Consider the following 18,992-nt stretch of genomic DNA (forward strand, 5'->3'; position numbering starts at 1 on the left):
GCTAAAACACACTTTCTAATATGTGTTTTTAATTATAACAGCAGAAGAGGTTAACCTATGTGATTTAAGCATATTTTTTTCAAAAAAATAACTTCTTATACACTAATTATTTTTAACCTGGGCACTCTGATGCATTCCTCTGTTCCTGGCAAGCCAAGCTGTCCGTCAGTAGCCAGACCCCAAGCATATACCTGACCCTTGTCATTTAATGCAAGGGTGTGGGCTTCCCCACATGATACAGCTACAATATTTTGGGCATCCAGTGCACCAACATGCTCTAAAAAAGAAAAGAAAAAAAAAAAAAAGGAAAAAAAAGTTAGTTGTTGAAAAAAAAGCTACTAACAAGTTAGTGTTGTCCAAGACAGTTATACTCAGTACTATGATGTCAACTGAAATGACACAGAACTAAGCCCAGAAAGTCTGCCAAAACATCCTTTATTTAAAATTATAAGCATGCTATTCCAGGAGAAGTAAGCTAAATTTGACACCCCAAAGTAACCAAACAACAACTGTATCTGGAGCAATACACAGAAGTGCACAAAAACTGCAGCTTGATTATAATGGTTCCTTCTAATCTTGTCATCTGAAAATGAGTGCAGAAACTCAATTAACATTAAGGTCAAATAGATTACTGTCAAATGACTACACGTGTAAATATTACATAAGAGGAAAACATTCCACCACAGCAAATTAAATTCACCTATTCATTATTAGCAAAAAAGCCTGCAAAACAAGGCAGGGCAAATTAAAGACTAAAGCTACTGATTTTGCAATGAGCTACACAATGTCCTCTTTATAATGCAAAATACTGTAGAAACAGATCCTAAAGAGTAATTTTTCTAGATATACGGGGCATGCCTCTGAAAAGCAAACACTAAAACATCTCTGATTTTTTTTCCAGTAGCCTGCATCAATACCCTTAAATACATTTGGAAAAAACTCAAAGTTTGGTTTTGTGCTTATGATTTGTGATCAGAAGTCTAACATTTTTATTCCAACAGTAAAGTGGAGAAGTATCATCAGGGTCTGTCATTAAGGCTGCAATTTTCAACAGTCCCCCTTAAATAAGAGCCTGCTTGGACATTTTATGCCCAGTTTTCAAACACATAAATTCTATTCCTGCCTAAGAATGGCACGCCACTGAAAAAGCCTGTGTATCATCAATGCAACGTGCACTGTAACCACAGCCTAGCATAGCCTAAGTCAATTTTGAAACAGTAGCTAACAGTATCTGCAACATGACAGGCACTCAATTCCCAAAATAAAGTAACGCAGGCAGCAGAGGTTAAGTTCATTTTTTTCAACAGCTGGTCTGATTAAAGAGGTTACCACCCCAATTCAGCCCATAACAGCCTCGCCAGTGGAAAAGGTCATGTAAGCACTCTCCAGTTCAGGCAACAGCATGCAGATTAGCTCCAACTATCTTCACCAGCTGCTAAACTAGCCAGGCTGACTTTGCCTAATACAGGTTAAGGAACATTCACACAACCCCTGTGGCAAGCAGAGCTCTGTGGGGAGGAAAGAGGGAAGGTACAACTAAATAGTGCCACTGGCGACACAGAAGTGCCAGAGACATGCAGTTCAGCGACAAAATTATCTTCAGCTAGCAGAAATACGTTCAAAAGAGAGCACCCAACCCATTTGTAAAGACACTGAGCCTCTTTAGACTGTGCAAGTTATCCCAAGGCACTGACTTCACATCAGAACATTCAACAGTATTGTCAATAACCTCTAGATGACAGAAAAATTAGGGAGGAGGACATTAGAATCCTCATGACTACTGTGTCTGAGCATGTTAAAAAAAAAAAAAAAGATTTATAGTAGGTGTTTGTCCGTTACATATGAAAGCTTATACAAGGCTGTTTTAAAAAAACCCCAAAATTAGAAGTCAGATATTTTTGTTTTAAGTTTTAAATCTAAAAGACAATTCAGCATTATTTTCAAAGTGGGTAACAAATATTCAGAGTAAGTTTGACAAGCCGAGTTTCTATCCATTTTCATGAAGTAGATTTTTGCACAGGGTTAAAGTTTATCAGTTTTAATATCCATTTACTGTTTCCCAACAGAAGTCCAAATCAGTTTCAAAAAGTTACAGATCAACTACACAAAAAGTCTTTAAGTGGCACCAAATCCAAAACTCTGAATAAAGGAGAACTACTAAAATACTGCATAATGCCTTATTTCCATTTGAAATATTTGTATCAATTACTGTGCCAAGTAACTTGTAAAATTCCTATAGCAGTGATTAGAATAAACTCTTATTAAGCCTTATCAGTTTGCTTACATTATGCTACAAGTACTGTCAGAAGCACTGTTCTGTATCTCTCAGTAGCACGCAGATATGACTCACAAGCACAGCTCTGAAGGGAGCCCATGTGCACACTCCCCTGCAGTCCTTGCAAGATGTTTACCCACTTCTGCTATGGAACTGCACTAGCAGGAAGCAGAAACACACATATAACATAGACAGGAAGAAAAAAAGCCCAAATAAGTTTTGCATTGCATCCTTTAGGCTTTTCCAAATCCTCTTCCTGTAGCACTGTATATGCTGAAAAGTCTTTTATCAAAAGTTTTATTTTTAATTCTTAAAAAAGAAAATGAAGAACATTGCTTCAATCAGACCTGCTCTACATCACATATTACACGATTAAAAACACACAGCATGTTTCTCAACTATGGTATGGCAAATACTCATGTCTACCATATTCCAGTAGCCAAACCCATACATATAGTACACAATGCTAATCCATATATTGAAGCAGGTCACCTCCCCTTGAGATTAAAAACAGTCACTGAGTCTCCCACGGCCTTAGGTAAAGCGATTCCATGCTGGAAATAAAAAACCGTGGCACTGTCCAGCTGCACGGAAGGCAAAAGTATGGGGGACAGCCATATTTTCACAGTTGGTTGTTTCCAACTGTCACAAGATGCGATCCAAGCAAAGGAATGCTTTTCAAGTTAAAAATACGCCCATTCTTGGAAGAACTACTGTGCGTACAATTCAGCACATTCACAGACACTGGCAATCTTGGGTTTGATGTAGAATAATGAAACAAAAAATACAGGCACAACCACACGTACTCGCCACAATTCATTACTTCTAAACTTACCGGGTCTTTTCCTGGCTTTTTCATGCCCTAGTTGTCCTAGATCATTGCATCCACATGTATAAACAGTCCCATCATCCAGGACAAAAACAGTATGTCTCAGTCCACATCCTACATCTCTGACCCTCTTATTTAAGAAAAAGTCACTTTTTCTGGGTTCCAAAACAATCTCTTCATCAATTCCACCCAATCCAAGCTGTCCAAAAGATGCATTTCCCCAGCACAACATGTTTATGCTTCTCTTGATCACAGAGATCTTCCAACTTCGCTTTTCTAGAATATCCCTTCTAAGTAGCTGTTAAAAAAAAAAAAAGAAAAAAGAAAACGTACATTTTTTCAGTATTGTCCCTAACATTTATGTTATCTTCCATATAACAGGTAATCCACAAGTTCACTTTCTATATACCAATATATTGAGACATCGAACAATTTTTAAGAGTGTGATTTACTTTCTTGGACAGTATTTACATTAACTCTGCAGTTAAATGCTTTCCTTCCCATTTCAGGTACAACTTTTAAGATGTGCAGGTCCTCCGTTTTATAAAACTTTTTTTCAACAACTTAAAATATCATTCTTTCTAAAACTTCTCTGATCCCTAATCCAGATCCATACCAATGGCAGTCACAACCAATTCTAGCCAGGGGAAATGACCTCAAACATCTTTTAAGGAGACAGTACAGGCTAGTTTCATTACACAAGGAGCTACATGACTCCAGAAAGCACTGTGTGCAGCCTCAAGATCATCCCCCAAAACAACATTTGACTCATAGCTTGGAAAAAATTGGTCAGCTCTGATCAATGCAGTTATGCAACACAAAGGATAATATGATGTGTCAATCATTACATTTAAACAACTATGAGTCAACTGACCTTACAATTTAAAAGAAATAAATAGCTGAAACTCAAGTCCCCGATCTTGCACTGCAATCAACACAGGCTACAGCTTCATAGTTACTCTGCAAGAACAGGAGGCCATATATACAAACTCCCCCAGGCAAACGCCCATCCCTAATGCCTAAATTGCAATTATCAGTATTTGTGCTGACAGACTCTATACCTATTTGGAAAAGATACAAAGCTACGCTTCTCTTTCATTTTCAGTATTGCAGATGACAAAGAACTTAGGACAATGTTTTCGCTATTACTCATACTACACTTCCGTGAGAGTAAGTTTCCCCGTATTTTCAGAACAATTTAAAAATCAATGCAATACAGTGTAAAATTGCTATAAATTTTCATCTGTGACCATTATTTGGAAGACAGCATGAATAATGGAACGTGGAATGCAATGCACTACAAATGGCTTCAGTCTTACATTCTGCAGGGTCATAACTCGTATAAACCGCCTAAATATAAAACTGCTCAGAGAAGCAAGCCATCAGTTAGCACCTAAGTGTTGCATAAACCAAAAAAGGGCAGAATTCTTGCCAGCACAACAGGATGAACTATTTTTCTCTGCAAAAGACAAAATGCAGTAAACAAGATGCTTATTTTTGTGATCTCATAAAAAAAAAACCAAAACAGCCAAACAGCTTAAGATATATTGCATTCTGTTTACCTATCTCAGGAGATGACGCATGATCAAATATTTCCCTAGCTATCACTAGCTATATCCTACCACGTTCAGAAGGGTACATCAAAATGAAGACGTCTTCGGTTAAGACATTGCTATGCAACAGCAAATTTCACACATCTGTGGCAGTGACTGCAATGCAAGCTTCAACCTGCAACACAAGAAGTTAGAAGACATGTATGATTATAGTGCTTCAGGATTTCCGTAGCCAAGATTTATCTCCAGCGGGGCAAAAAGGAGAAAAGTTCTCTTTTCTGTTGAAACAGATACGTATTTCCACGGAAGGCGGGGGGGGGGGGGGGGGGAGTTTGTTGTTTTGCTTTCTTTTCTTTTAAGAGTCGGTAGCCAGAGAAGTTTTGTACTTTGATCTCAAATCACGGCAGCATTTTATCCCTGTACGCAGGCACGAAAGCCAACTCACTTTCTCAGCTGCTGGATACTACCCTGCGTGACGTCAAAAGCCGCCCAACGCCGACACCAAATGCAGAACGCGACTCGTTTTCTACTAGCAGAGAGCGAGTAACGGTGCTACAGGAAGACTCTGGATGTTTCCCGCAGGCTGGAGCGGGCTGGGCGATCGCCGCGGCCACGGGCGCTGCCTGACGCGCCCTTAAAGCGCCCCAGCCGCCGGCGGCGCGCCCGCCGATCCCCAGGGCTGTCCCACCCGCTCCGGCTGCCCCTTTGAGCGGGACACCGCCCGCCTTCGACCGCCACAAACGCCGCCAGCCTGCGGCACGGGCTTCAACGGTTCCCCTCCCCCGGGGGACGGCACCCCCGGCCGCCGCCGCCGCGCTGGGGGCCGGGGAGAGCGGACGCACCGCCGGCGGGGCCCGGGGCCGGGGCCGGAGGAACGCAGGTCGGCGGCCGGAGCGGGGCCTCCGCCCGTTCCGACGGGGGCGGCGCCAGGCGCCCGAGGTCCCCTCAGCGCGCCCCGCAACTGCTCAAGCGGCGGCGCCCGGAACGGTCCGAACCGCCCCGGCCCACCGGCCGCCCTGCCCCTGCCCCCTCCCGCTTCTTCCCGCCCCGCGGCCACAGCCGCCGGCCCCCTCCACTCTCCCGGCCGCCCCGCGGGGCGGAAGGGCGGCAGCGTCCGGGGTCCGCAGAGGGTCCCGGCGGAACTCACCGGCGGCGGCGAGGCGCTCCGCTCCCCGGCGAGGCCGCGCCCAAGCCCGGCCCGGCCCGGCCCGCCCGCAGGCACCCACCGGCCACCGCGAGGGCGTGAGCGGCCCCGAGGCGGAGCGGTGACAGGGCCCCGGCCGCCCCTCCTGCGCAGGCGCGAACTCCGCGGGCGGGGCCGCAGCTCGGCCGCCCGCCTCCCTCCTCGGCCTCGTGGTGAGGGGCGGTGACGCAGCGGCGGCGCGGCGTGACGCCAGCGCGGAGCTCGGCGGGGCGAGGGAGCCCGGGGGCGGCGGCGGTTTCGCGGGTCGGGGACGGGGGTCCGGGTCCCGAGCGAGGCTCGGAGGGAGGCTGCGGTCCGAGCTCACCGCCCTCGGGCTGTGAAGAGGCTGAGCGAGAAGCTGACGACGGCAGAGAAACGCAGGAGGATGACCGCGAAGTGTGACGAACGGTGGCGTGATGCTTTCGTCCTCCCGGTGCGCCTGGAGGACGGCGCCGGAGGAGAGCAGAGCTGGGTGCGGGAGGGTGCCGTTAGCTCAGGTGCTCGCTCCTGCGGCTGTACGTATTCTGGTTTGGGAACGAGTCAGCGCAAAAAAAAATACAGCAGCTTTAAAACACAACCACCGTTGTGTTACATCACTATTTCAAAATCGAGAATGAAAAAACCTGAGTATGCTCTGGGGCGAATCGCTGTGTTTGCTGAGAAGAGGTCTTCGTGACGGAGTATCTCTCCTTCCTTGCGGAGCGGTTAAGAGAGTTGGCTGCGCCTCGCTATTCCTTATCCGTGATCTTCGGAGATCTGCAGAAGCCTCTGCTTGATCTCTGAGGGCACGAAAGGAACGAGATCAGCGAGCGGGAAGGAACTGGATCCGCCAGGGAGAAGCAGGAACAAACTGTTCTTCATACTCCAATTACCTGTCATTAACTTCTGACCCAAGGGAACTCCTTTTCCGAGGGTAACCCGGCCGGGGTGGCGGCAGCAGTGTCCACACCAGTCCGGCCACTGGTCCTCCTGGTTCAGGGCGAGGGGCAGGCCGGCGGGTCTTTGCTGTACCCCTCCGGCAAAAACAAACGCAGTTTTCTGAATTCTGCCTTCTGGTTACATTCTCGGTGTCAGAGCATACATGAGTTACATTAAAACGTTTTTTTCACTGAACACGCATCTCTAGTGGAGCAACTAAAGATAAGTTTACACGCTAGATACGTTTTTTTAGCTTTTTTTCCTAGGATTTTAGTTAGTACTGGGAGGAAAATTCTTTGCAATTTATGTAAGTGGACTGGGTTGGGAATCCAAATGCAGTTTCCTTATTTAGCAGCCTCTCTATAGTAGTTCTGCAATCCACCTTTATGTAGGTCAGGAAGTAAAAAAGGCCAGGCAGGACCAGGCATACGTCACAGCAAGTGATTTCGCAAATGATGGGGAAGAAACGTGCTGTGTTCAGTGACATTTTGCCCTGTAATGGAAAGCATTTAAAAAAAAACAAACGGGATGTCTCAGTCCAGCCATTGAACATTCCTTTGTGTATTTAAGTAGGTAAGATTCTGCAGGACTTCTCAGGATTTGTGGCTGTAAATTTATGGGTAAAGATCCAAACCAGAAATATTAAATTCATACACAGAGAAAATGAGATAGCTGCGTAGCTGACAAAGGCTAAATGATGCAGCACTTTGCAGGGTAGCAAATACACAGGTTTGTTGTTTAAAGGAGAGATGGGAGTGATTTGCCTTTTTCCATTCTGCGTGTAAGAATGGAAGGTTAGCAGTAGCTGTTACAGATAGCATAGCAAATGGAGGAAAACATTTCATTCATTATCTTCTAAACTTCCTTTTCCCCTTATTTGTGAGAGCACCAGAGTAGCAACTGCGAATAATTACGCTGTGAAGTGGATTTTAAATACTGTCATTCATTGTGCAATGTGTCCTCTGACCAGCATGTGGGGATATGTCCATGTACTTGAAGAGAACATTATATGTCCAGTACAATTTTTACATGGAAAAGTATTTTGGTCTAACTGGCCTAATGCATTAAATAAGAAATATACAAAGCATAGAAAAACATACGATGTTGCACAAATCTCAACTTCCTTCTGTATCAGACATAGCTATTTCATTTTAAAAGAATTATTTTAGTCCTAAAATCAGATTATTGTAAGTTAAATAATTCAAATGTGTCTTCAAATAAAGTATAAGCCATATGTTTATTCCACTTACTACCTATTTTAGCAAATTTTCTTTCCTGTGCCAGAGAAGCCACATCCTGCCTGTCTTAATGCCTTGAGAAAGCCCCTTCCTTCATGGGGCTAAAGATACGCAGGCAGCGGGGGGAAGGGAGTACCTACTCTGGTGCCACATCGCTGCTTGGACTCCCTGCCGCTCCATACAACCAATTCTGCATCCACTGGCATTAAATCTGCCAAAATGGGGTTCTGCAGTTGCAGTGGTCAAGAGAACTGTGGGTGAGCATGCTTTGCACCTCAAAATTCCCAATGTCCATTCTAGTACTTGCAAAAAACCCCAGTATTTTGCAGCGATGCAAAATCCAGTGAAAACAAGAAATGTAAATCTGGTTAACTTCAGGGAAGGGATTTATTCCTTCTAAGTACCTTAGCACACAGGGTTTTCTATTACAATTGCACAGTCTTCTTGTTGATGGCCGTAACAAGCAGGAAACTATTTTCAGTTGCCCTGCCATTATTAAAATAGCAATGCTTGGCTACTGCCTGGTGATTGCTGTCAGCACAATTGTGTTTTTTAAATTGTACCCCAGTTAATCACCCATTCAGATAATACAAAAATGAAAAAAATCATATATAGTGTTAACTAACGTATACTTTATGCTTTATTACTGGAAAACAACCTTCAGTGAAGACACGTGTTTTTGAGGGCTACAGTGTTAGGGCACAAAACTTTCTGTATAGCTAATAACAGAGATGGACTCTGCTCTCTGCCTCCATTTTCTCCTGGCAACAGTCAGTACATACTTTATAAACATTAATTCCTCATTTCAAACCCCTTTGTTTTAGACTTTGATGCGTCACAGACTATGGAAAAAAGAAATGGGTGTCCAGAACAGCTGATAACATGAAATTAGAGATGTCAGCATTTTGCTGTGAGAAATTACTAACCTTTGTGTGAAGCCTTTGTGTAGAATATTCTTGATTAAGACAAAGGAAAGGCTTTAGAATGCAAATAGCCGTACAAACAAGGTACGGTTAGACCCTTTTATGCCATTTCAGTTTTACATTTTATCCTTCAATTCTTCACAGTATCAATATTTGGATGATAGTAATTAATGGAAGTGCCTATGTAGACAGACAGACGTAACTCACCCATACACATAGAGTACATGCTTTATATGCTCTGCTACTTCACAGCTGAGCATGTTTTAGTTCTCTGTCTGCCCACCCTGCTCACTGTAATGATTCTGGTCAGCTCAAGTGCAAATGTGCATACCAGTAAGACCAATTATTTATTAACTGATGGCTACACGGTGAAAAAAAAGCACAGTTTTTCACCTGTTTGTGAAGGGAAATCACTATATAAATACTATAATCGACAATATTGCAACTTCTGTGTCTAACTCGGGGCACCTAACTAAGGGAGCTGTTTAAGGATTAGCCAAGGAGTCATACCTTCAAATAACATATGCAAAACCAAAAACCTGCAACACCCCATTCCCCTCATCCTTTCAGGCCACAAAATAACAGCTGAAATAGCCAGAAGAATGCTATTCATGGGATGACAGATGTAAAGAAAATGGAAAAGCAGTGAAGGACAAGGATGAACCCTGGACAAGAAGACTATAATGAAGGAAACAAGCCGACCTTTGCATTAGCTATGAAGCTTTTGTGCTCACAAACTCCTGCGTGGATCCAATATCCCCAAGCCACACAAATTTCAGCTGGCACTCAGAGTGACTACCCCATATCCTGGCAGTATGGCAGAAGCCACACGAGTGCCCAGGCACCTGCAGGTTGGGCTAAAGATGCTGAACATTTTCGAGCATCCTACACAGGGGTTTGGGAGCGCAGCCCCTTCCCACATGTGGCACGTTCTCTTCCTATTGCAGTCATGTTTCACACTATTACGTGAATTTTTTCTGTTATAAATAGATCAGCAGGCCAGGTGCTAACTGAACCCCAGGAAATTCCCATGTAATCTTTTGGGTTTTTTGGCTTAAGTGTTGGATGCTGAGAAACCAGTTCCCATGTCGTTAAACTGGGCTTTTGGTCAGGCCAAAACCGATCTTTGATTTTTAAGGTGCAATCCTGCAGGAACACACGATCAATAATTGAGCCAGTTGTGCCCTGCAGAGACCAATTTGAGAACACGCTGAACCTCAGCTTATAAAATAGCAGCTCCAAGTGGTGCCACATGCTGCTGATTCTGACATGACACTGTGTCTTTCCATGGCAGGATGATGAAGCACCCTAAAATTAGCCTTCTTACTATTTCGTAAAGAGCAGACAGAAAGGTAGCAGCCTGCACTGAGGAGAACAAAGAGGCACAGGAGAAGACCAGAACTGAGGCTCACACACAGGCTGGTCACAACACTTCATGGTGAGCACTCTTGGCTTCTTTGCAAATTTCCCTGTTGGATTGTTTAGTGTCCTTTCTTATTCCAAGCACAGGGTGACCTGATTGTGAAAGAAGAAAGGTGCTTGTGTAAACAGAAGCAGGGTGGAGGGATCTGTTCTCTCAGGGGGCTTGGGAGACAGCAGAGGGGAAAACTCACTGTGAAAAGGACATGGATGGTCTCTTTACTTAGAGGTGTGGTGGGAGCTGGCATCTAATTCACAGAATTAAGTTTGTTGTTACTGGAATAGAACTGGGAATGGGAGTAAAAATTGTGCTGGTATGGAAACCAGAAATACCACGATAAAGCCCCCCCTCTGTTGAGCCAGACTGAATTTTCCCTGATACTCAGCTCTCTCTCCACCCCATTTCCTGGGTGATAAAGTCCTTGGCTTTACAAGGAGTAAGATTTGAGAGAAAAAAACTTCCAGGCAGTAGGAAGATAGGCATGGATGTGTTTGGATATGGGAACAGAAATAGTGAAGGAAAAAGTCCTAGACCAGAAAAACGCTTGCAGATGAGGAGGAAAAAGAAACTGTAAGGAAACACTTGAATATCAGAGGGTATAATAGGCATGACATGAAATGGATGTTAGGACTGATTGCTTGGAGAGAAGATGACACAGCATGCATCTCTAGGAAGCAGAGGACTGCCATCAGCTAGGTGTAGCAGCCTGTGGCCCTGTGCCTAAACTATTGTCAGGACATGCTGTTTTCTCTATTCCTATGGTGGGACTCTGCGAAGAATAGCTGGGAAGAAAATAACTCTGAGGCATAAACTGTGACCAGTATGTTCGAACTACATCCAGCTGTTTCTGCTATTAGTTAACACTCAGAAATATGGGACTATTTTCCAACAAAGATATTTCTGTTTAGTAAAGATGATTGGACAGTACTCTGCAGCTTTTGTGATTTAATTCACGATAAGACTCAGGATTTCACATGTATCACTGAAACCCAGAGGGGCATGATACTGTGGGATCTATTTTGGTGCAGTTAGCAACTGATAGATATTTAGTATAGCATGGACTGAAATGTGGTGTCAAAGTGGTAAATGAATCTGTGTCATTTGTATCAACTACAGTACAGGACACCTCTGTTCAAAAAGTGGATTAAATATTCACAGTGGATGAAGACTCCTGGACAGATGGAAAATTAGATTTCTCTTGCAGAGGTTGCTAAGGAGCTCCACAGAAATTGCATGTGAGCAGTCAGAGCTTGGAGTCCTTGGAGGACTGTAACTCTGAATTTCCTATGATCTAAGTCTCAGCATTAGAATAAAAGATTTTGAAAAAAAAAAAAATTTGGAGACAACAGGAAAGTAAGCTGTATGAGATAAGCAATAAAATCCTCATAACTGTGTGAAAAATGGAATCACTGCTGCTACCTACACACAATTTGTATGTAGAGAAACCTATTGACTCCTCATGTTCCCAGAGAACTCCTATGCCAATACTTACTAAGCTCCCATTTAGGAAAGAAAAATTGCCACAAACTTGTAATCTTTTGTTTCTGTTTACTGACACTGGAGTGCAAAATGCTGGCAATCTTATTGTTGATTTTTTAATATGAGTCACTTAGAGGCTCGTATTTCTCTCCAGAAAATCTTGGGACAATGTTTTGGGGATAATGTTTCTTTGTTTATTTGGTCTACCAGCATACAAGAAACTGTTTCAATTTAGAACTTGGGGCTTGTAAAGGGGAGGCCAAAGCAACTATATATCATTTGGAAGCAGAAACAGTAGAGCAGCCATGTGTGCCAAACCTCCATTGCATTTAGCTGGCTTTTTTTTTCTTGGATAGGGAGGGAGGTAGCAGTGATTCATCATTTATGTCTGATTGATGAAGGCTTTCTTGTCATTAATGTCAGCAAGCCACTAGGACACCACTAAATATGATCACTGATCCCAATCAGAAACGATCATTGGGGGGGATACTGGATAGTCCCCACTTAACACACATATATTTACTTTCATAAAAGAAGAATACAGGGCTATTTCCAGCTTCTGGGCAGGGTTCTAGAGCAGCAAAATTACTCTTAAACATACATAGACATAAATTTGAGAGTAGTCGTAGGGCTTGGATCCCTTGAGATTCAAGAGAGGTTGTTCCTGACACTGTCTCAGAAAAAGACACAGCATTTCCACCGCATCCAACTGAGACATAGCAGCTTCTGTTCACCCCATGACCCCGTGGAAACATCCAAACCCAGACAGCTTAGCAGGAGGAAGGTCAGCTTGAAACTCCAATTTCATCAGAAAACACTTCCACAAACATTTTTTAGTCAGGAGACTTGTAAAAAAATATTGTGCCTAATGTGATAAAACTTTTGCAAATACAAACAATTCAATACAACAACATTGTATGCTTACAAGCTTGTAGCAAACTCAGCCAGGCAAAATGGCTCTTGAACAGACAGTATAAATATTACAAATTAAATTCCTTTAACTTTTTTTTTAATAAAATGTAAGAAAATAATGCTTATTTGGCCTTATGGCCAAGTGGTTATTTGTAATAAACAGCATTAGGATTAAAAATCACTTTTCCTGAGAGGCAAATGACATGTGATCTTTATAATTTTTCCTGACCTCTGGTTCAAGTTTGAGCCTCTAAATAGCTCATCACCATTATAAACCAATTTGTTTTATCTTCTGAGTTTATAATAACCATAAGCATTAAAATAGTCTGTTCATAACTATAATAATCCCTACTGGATTCTCTGCAGAATTATAATAGACATGAACCTAGGAGTGTTTCGTTTATAACCATTACAAATAGTAAAAATTTCCAGTGACTTGTATCAGCAAAGATCCCTTAAGAATCTAGTATTTGGGATTACAGTGTGCACATTTTCAAGTCAAATTTATGAAAATCGTTATCTTTTGGCTAAGATTTAGTTTAGAATAGTTAATAGCAATACATACAATTTTAAAGTCTTCACTTTAAAAGTTTTTACACCATTAGTTTTACAGCTAATTTTGACAGGATACAGAACTCACTATTTGCCCAAGTAACAACAAAACAGATACTGTTATTATATTAATTTTCCTTATGTTTTCTAGCAAAACCACAGCAACTCAAAAGAAATACCATTTGACAAGTAGAATTAAAATGTTTTTTAAAATATAATTTAGATCTACATATTTTGAAGTGAGATTTAAAAGCTCAAGAATTACCAAATAAATTTATGTTTACAGCTATATTTCAGGAAACTTATACATTTTTAAATATTTGAGAAATTAAAGATTCAAATACCATGCTTGCCTCTGCCATAATTTCTTTGGACATATAGTGATCAACATAAAAAGAAGAAAACAGGAAACTAGTAATATATTCATTGCCACATATTTTCTGACATAAACACCTGGCTGCATCAAATCCTGCATCTCAGGCTCTAGACTAGAGAGATCTTCACACTTCTGCAAAAGAACCAAAGGTTTTCTTTTGCACCACATAAATAGAGAACAGGTATTTCGGGTTTAGGAAGCATACATTATGTAGTTTCTTTCCTAATTTTTTCAAAACCAGGAAAGGAAACAATACTGCTTGGAGACTGTTATCCCTCCTTAATAGTTTCAATAATACAATCAAAAGGAGCTCATGGGAGCGCAGAGAAAGAAGCTATATCTGCGACGTGGAGACTGGTTTTAGAGGCCTCATTCTTGGGAATCAAATTATTCATTGGTTCTTGGATTTTAAACTTTATTATCTTGACTAAAGCTGGGAAAACTCTGGAAGTTCTTCCCATTGAGTTCTTTCTCTTGGCCCTCCCTGGCCAATAAGTCAAAGCTGTCATTTTCTCTGCTTTCCCTTCCTCTAGGTCAAACTCTCAGATGGGCAAATTGTTTCTCAATCGAAGTCAGTGGAACTAATGCCAATCTAAACTAGCTGAGTCTTGATGGGTTTATATCACAGCTCAAAACCTCACAACTGAGTATGTCAAGTATGAAAAAATACATGTTTATACTCGTTTCATGCAGTGCAGTCAGCAAACTGAAATGCATTTCACATAAACTCTATCCATCACAGCACGATACCAGCAGTTCTGGTTCCCCTTCCTGCTCCAGCCCCCACTTAAACTTCTTTGTTCACTCAAACACCTTAAATCCTATTCAACAGCTCAATGCACAACAAAACAAATCCGCCCTATACAGATGGAAGAGTTTTCATATATGATACGCATAGGTTATAAACATTAAGGTTGAGACTTTCTAAACTATGTCTCTTCAAAATATGTACTTCAATTTTCAAAAAATGGTGAGTAAAGATTTAGGTGTCTGCGTCTAGTTGCTCAAATGTCAAAATCGTGGCTAGTATGAAGTCATATAAACACCCCAAATGAGAATATACAACTGGTGATCTACACAGTTAATCCCTTAGCTTTTCAACAAATAGGCAAGAAAATCAAAAGTATATCTTTTTAAGTATTTAATGAAAACACAGGCTTGGTCTTCATATTCTGTCTTTGAATCTCCAAACTAGTACATATTTCTTCATAAAAGAGATGTTCTCTTGATTTGCTGTGTTGTCCTGATTTAACATTAAGCATTAAAGCTTAAAGAGCATTATGTCTAAATTTAAGAGCATTATGTCTAAAATTTAGTTCAAATATAGAGTTTCCACAGCCCGACACCACAAATTAAGCATGTCAAAAAGGTTTTGTTGTGCCTTAAAAGGCCTTTACTAATCAGATTAAATGAAAAATACTTACCATAATATTTGCATTTTCTTTCTAAGTGTCACAGTTCGGAGTCTTCCAATATCCTTCCTTTTCTAAAGCAAAAAGAAGGGAGACGTTTAAAAAAGCATTTTCAAAGGCACCCTAGGCAGAAAGAAAATTCCTTTTTATAACTCGAGTGATAGCACATGGCATTACTATATGTCACTGATGTACCAGTTGGTCTAAACTTGGCTTGTAATATGCATGGTTTGTTCAGATCAGAATATATTTTAAATCCTGTGATGTATCTTTTGACTCCTTCCATTGAGTAAATTAATATTTTGACTGTTTGGAAATTAGATGGTTCTGGAGACTGACAATTGCATAAGCAGAACCACTGGCTTAAATGTGGCCTGGGAAAGTAGTCATAAACATTTTTGATTACTAGGTGATTTATTGGAAATTAACTGGAGGTCTTATTTAGTTTCCTATTAGAAAAGGTATATCCTCCTCTCTTTCTCTTTCTTCCTCTCTCTTTCTCTGTCTTATATACTTGTGAAAAAGTCATGTTTTGTGTAGTTAACAATTTGCTTGGCTAGTCAGAATGGCCAGTACCTCCTGCTATTGTTGCTCTGAGGTAATTTTCCAGGTCATGATCCTTACTTTGGTAAGTGAGCTTACATTATCTGAATATCACTTGTTCTTTAGCTAGACAGAGTGATTCTGATAATGCTGGTGTTTAATAAGCTCATACTATCAAATTACTTCAATTCTCATCTCTGTCCCTTCTGAAAGTTTGCTTGTGTTTTGACAAAAAACCCTCTTATTTTAATATTAATTCTGTCAGTAAAGTTGCATCCTAAACCCCCAGGTTTTCTGAAGCTTCATCAGTATCTATAGATACAATTTTTGCAGTGCATCTTCATATACATTTTTACAAATTACATTATAATGCAAGTCAGTTTAATATTACAATGAAAAAGGCAACATTTAAAGTGGGAAGGTGACTCAGTGGCCTGAGGGAAGGCGTTCCAGACAGATGAGGCAGCATAAGGCAAAGAGTGCCAGAATCATCGGGAGGGGCTGGTAAACTGATCTCAAATGTGCAGAATAAGGTGACACACTAAAGTGCTGGTAAAACAGTAACTATTTCTCAAATCAGTCACCTAATGAGATTCAGAGTTTGGGAACAATATCCTAATTATGTTTTCATTACAAAATGGCACTGTTTTAATACAAAGGAGGAAATTTTTAAAAGCCATAGAACTTCTGCAGAAGTTGGTTTTTTCCCTTGTCTGTACAATCAGAGAGCTGGGCAGCGTCAATGCTTTCTGAACGCTATGCACAAGGAGTCAAATAAGAGCAGGTAGCATTCATTCTCCTAGCTATAACCAGACAACACGATTCCCCTTACCCCACAGGCCATTACTACATTTTATTTGTTGGCACAAACGCTGCCATGCTTTTCTGCTGCCCCCATGTGTCGAGATGATAGTTTCCATGTAAGTATGGATATAATCTCTCTTCCCCAGCTGTGGCCCTTCAGACTGACCATTTCTGAGTTCATCCTGTTGAACCACTATAATATACTATACACAGTCTCTCCCTTCCACGGAGTTTGCTTCTGTCATATTTTAGCGAACTGTTATTGAACTATGCTCTCCTGCTACCTAATCTATGCATGTCAAGTTCTCATCTTTAGTTACTTCCTCTAGTCACCTCACTGAACAGTCATGTTGCTGTCCTCCAAACTGTTTAACCCAGGCCTATCTAGCTGAGGTGATCCAATGACCGCAAGTTCAGAGATGAGCTGACTGCGCTGCACACTGCTGATAAACCACTGAAACTCTCTTCTGAGTGTGGTTGGAAAGCACGAGGTCTCAAGAAATTACTTTAAAAATGCAGACTATCCATTAATGCCCTCTCCTTATTCTCTTGTAGCAACAATCCTTTACGACATTCTAATTAGGGGTGTATCTTATGAAGCATAATTTTGGCAACTAAGTTATTGAATGTTTCGTCCTATTAAACACCTGACAAGAGCTGATATTCTCTACAGTTCTAGTTGTCTATAACAGGCACAAAAGCCTCTGATGCTCAAAACACCAGCCATTCATTCTGGTTTTGATTACTCTAAAATCCTAAAGGTCCTGATCTGCGCTACCATTAGGCTGAGCTACCTCAGGGTCCTGCCAGCTGCCTGGCTTTTTGTGTTTGATTTGCTGTAGGCCTCAGGGCCTCTAATATAAAACAAAGAAATATGCTGGAAAGCCACTATACCTAATTAGAAAAAGGATACTGAAGATACCTATGTTCTATATAAATGGTATATATGTTCTTAGTTCAGGCAGAAGGCAAGAACCTCTGAGTATATTTTCCTCATTAGCGTGCAACTCGCATTAATCAGGTTTCCACAAATAATAGCCACACTTATTTTGTTCTTTTACGTTAAAAGCACTTACAGATGGACTCTCAGTGAAGTCTCTCAGTTCTTTAAGGATTTTGGAATTTCTTTGTAAGTAGCCTGGATGACATTCTGCTCTCTGTTCTAGATGTGCAATGCCATTTAAGTGATAAGAATAAGGACTACACTGTAAATCTCTGTTTGACGAATGTGTAATTGGAAATAAGAGACTCTGTGGTTACAAAATACGCCTCACTAGGCTGACTCTTAATCCACTTTTAAAAATACAGTCCATAATGTGTTGTTGTGTTAATCTCAACCCCACGTCAAAAGCATTCATGTATATGACCCTGTCTCTGGACAGCAGTAAGCGGTTAACAAAGGCAGACAGTGTAGATGTCAGGTCTGCTTAATATCAACCACAGAAATAGCTACCATGAGAAAAAAAAAATTAACTTTTATTACAATACAAATAAAAGGAGAAAAAGTTTGAATATTCAAAATATAAAGTATATAATATGGCTTTCACTTTAGTAATGCTCCTGTATTTCTTTTTCCTTTAGATTTAGGTAACAAGATACCACCACTTTTTGTACCATTCCCTCATACACTCTGTTTAGTTGGTATTAATCATGGCTATAAACATCCTTTTTAGATGTTTTGGAGATGCATGTTCTGAAGAAAAGGTAAAGAAGCCAATTGAAATGGATAGATCTGTAGCTGCTAGGGTCTAGTCCTGTTTTATCTGAAGAACAAATCAGACAAGCCATGAAAAAGGGGAGAGCAAAACCCAGAAAAGAACAGCAAAAGTGCAAACACAGTGTTTGGCCTAGTGCCCTCTCTTACATATAATCTGAGGAAAACAAGTCCATCGTTGTTATCAGCTACAGCAAGATCTGGCAAACCTCTACCAGCATCAGACTGAGTCAGTGCCAACCAGTGCTCTCTTAGTTGGAGACCTGAAAAAAACATAGCAAAATTAGTCTCGTCTGCTAAGCCGGGTTCTTCTTAAAAACAAGAGAAGGAAAGACATGAAAGACAAAAAATAAAGTGAGGAAATAAAAGAAGACAGGGAAGGAGAGGGCCATAGTAGGAATGCAAATCTCACATATCACAGAGTGTCCCAAATTAGGTGAAGACAGTAGAACTCGCATTATCAGATCCCCATTTATGGTCTCTTTTGGACTAGTCATGCCTCGCAATCAGGACAGTGAAATCCTACAGTGTCAGAATGGATCATGTAGTCTCTGACGATGCTGGGAGTAGTAACCCTGACTGTAAGTCTCACACCTTTCAGTCAAGCTGTTTTTTTGGCATCAATGTCAAATCAAACTTCCTCCTGCTTCACTTGCCCAAAGAAAGTCATGAATGGAACAACACATCCCCTTGATATTTTGTTCAGTAATCAAACCCAGTTTCTGGGTTATTAATTTTAATCCATTGATTTCTGATGTTATGTTTCTGTTGATTACCAGACATAGTCTCCACCAAGTAATTGGATTTTATAGATAGGAGTCCTCATTAGTATTATCTCCATTTTTCCTGTATTTGATTTTT

At 41.2% G+C, this 18,992-nt stretch overlaps 2 protein-coding genes and 1 long non-coding RNA gene across 8 annotated transcripts in view; 1 reads left to right on the forward strand and 2 right to left on the reverse strand.

Annotated features, from left to right (window-relative positions):
- The window catches only part of HERC4 (HECT and RLD domain containing E3 ubiquitin protein ligase 4), a 37,237-nt gene extending 31,286 nt beyond the window's left edge, over positions 1-5,951 (reverse strand). For 2 of the 5 annotated variants that reach the window (XM_069795748.1, XM_069795744.1), the window contains exons 1-4: positions 5,805-5,951; positions 4,667-4,832; positions 3,111-3,402; positions 118-277 (exon numbers count right to left, since the gene is read on the reverse strand). In XM_069795748.1, the coding sequence (XP_069651849.1) occupies positions 118-277; positions 3,111-3,336 (386 nt within the window). In that variant the 5' untranslated portion in view covers positions 3,337-3,402; positions 4,667-4,832; positions 5,805-5,951. Of the gene's footprint in view, positions 1-117; positions 278-3,110; positions 3,403-4,666; positions 4,833-5,102; positions 5,281-5,804 lie in introns of those variants that run through there. The other 3 variants (XM_069795745.1, XM_069795747.1, XM_069795746.1) reach the window with 3 other exon arrangements.
- Positions 5,952-6,285: 334 nt separating this feature from the next.
- Positions 6,286-18,525, reverse strand: LOC138687664 (uncharacterized). Its single transcript, XR_011326779.1, has 3 exons — positions 18,282-18,525; positions 15,083-15,144; positions 6,286-6,619 (listed from the first exon to the last, which is right to left on the reverse strand). It is a non-coding gene; the product is annotated as an uncharacterized lncRNA (long non-coding RNA).
- The window catches only part of MYPN (myopalladin), a 79,075-nt gene continuing 70,083 nt past the window's right edge, over positions 10,001-18,992 (forward strand). Inside the window, exon 1 of one of the 2 annotated variants that reach the window (XM_069795740.1) lies at positions 10,001-10,357. The gene's annotated coding sequence lies outside the window, so the exon portion shown is untranslated. The remainder of the gene's footprint in view (positions 10,358-18,992) is intronic. The other variant, XM_069795743.1, reaches the window with a different exon arrangement.

This window comes from Haliaeetus albicilla, chromosome 11 (assembly GCF_947461875.1).
Source record: "Haliaeetus albicilla chromosome 11, bHalAlb1.1, whole genome shotgun sequence".
In the NCBI taxonomy this organism is placed as follows: Eukaryota; Metazoa; Chordata; class Aves; order Accipitriformes; family Accipitridae; genus Haliaeetus; species Haliaeetus albicilla.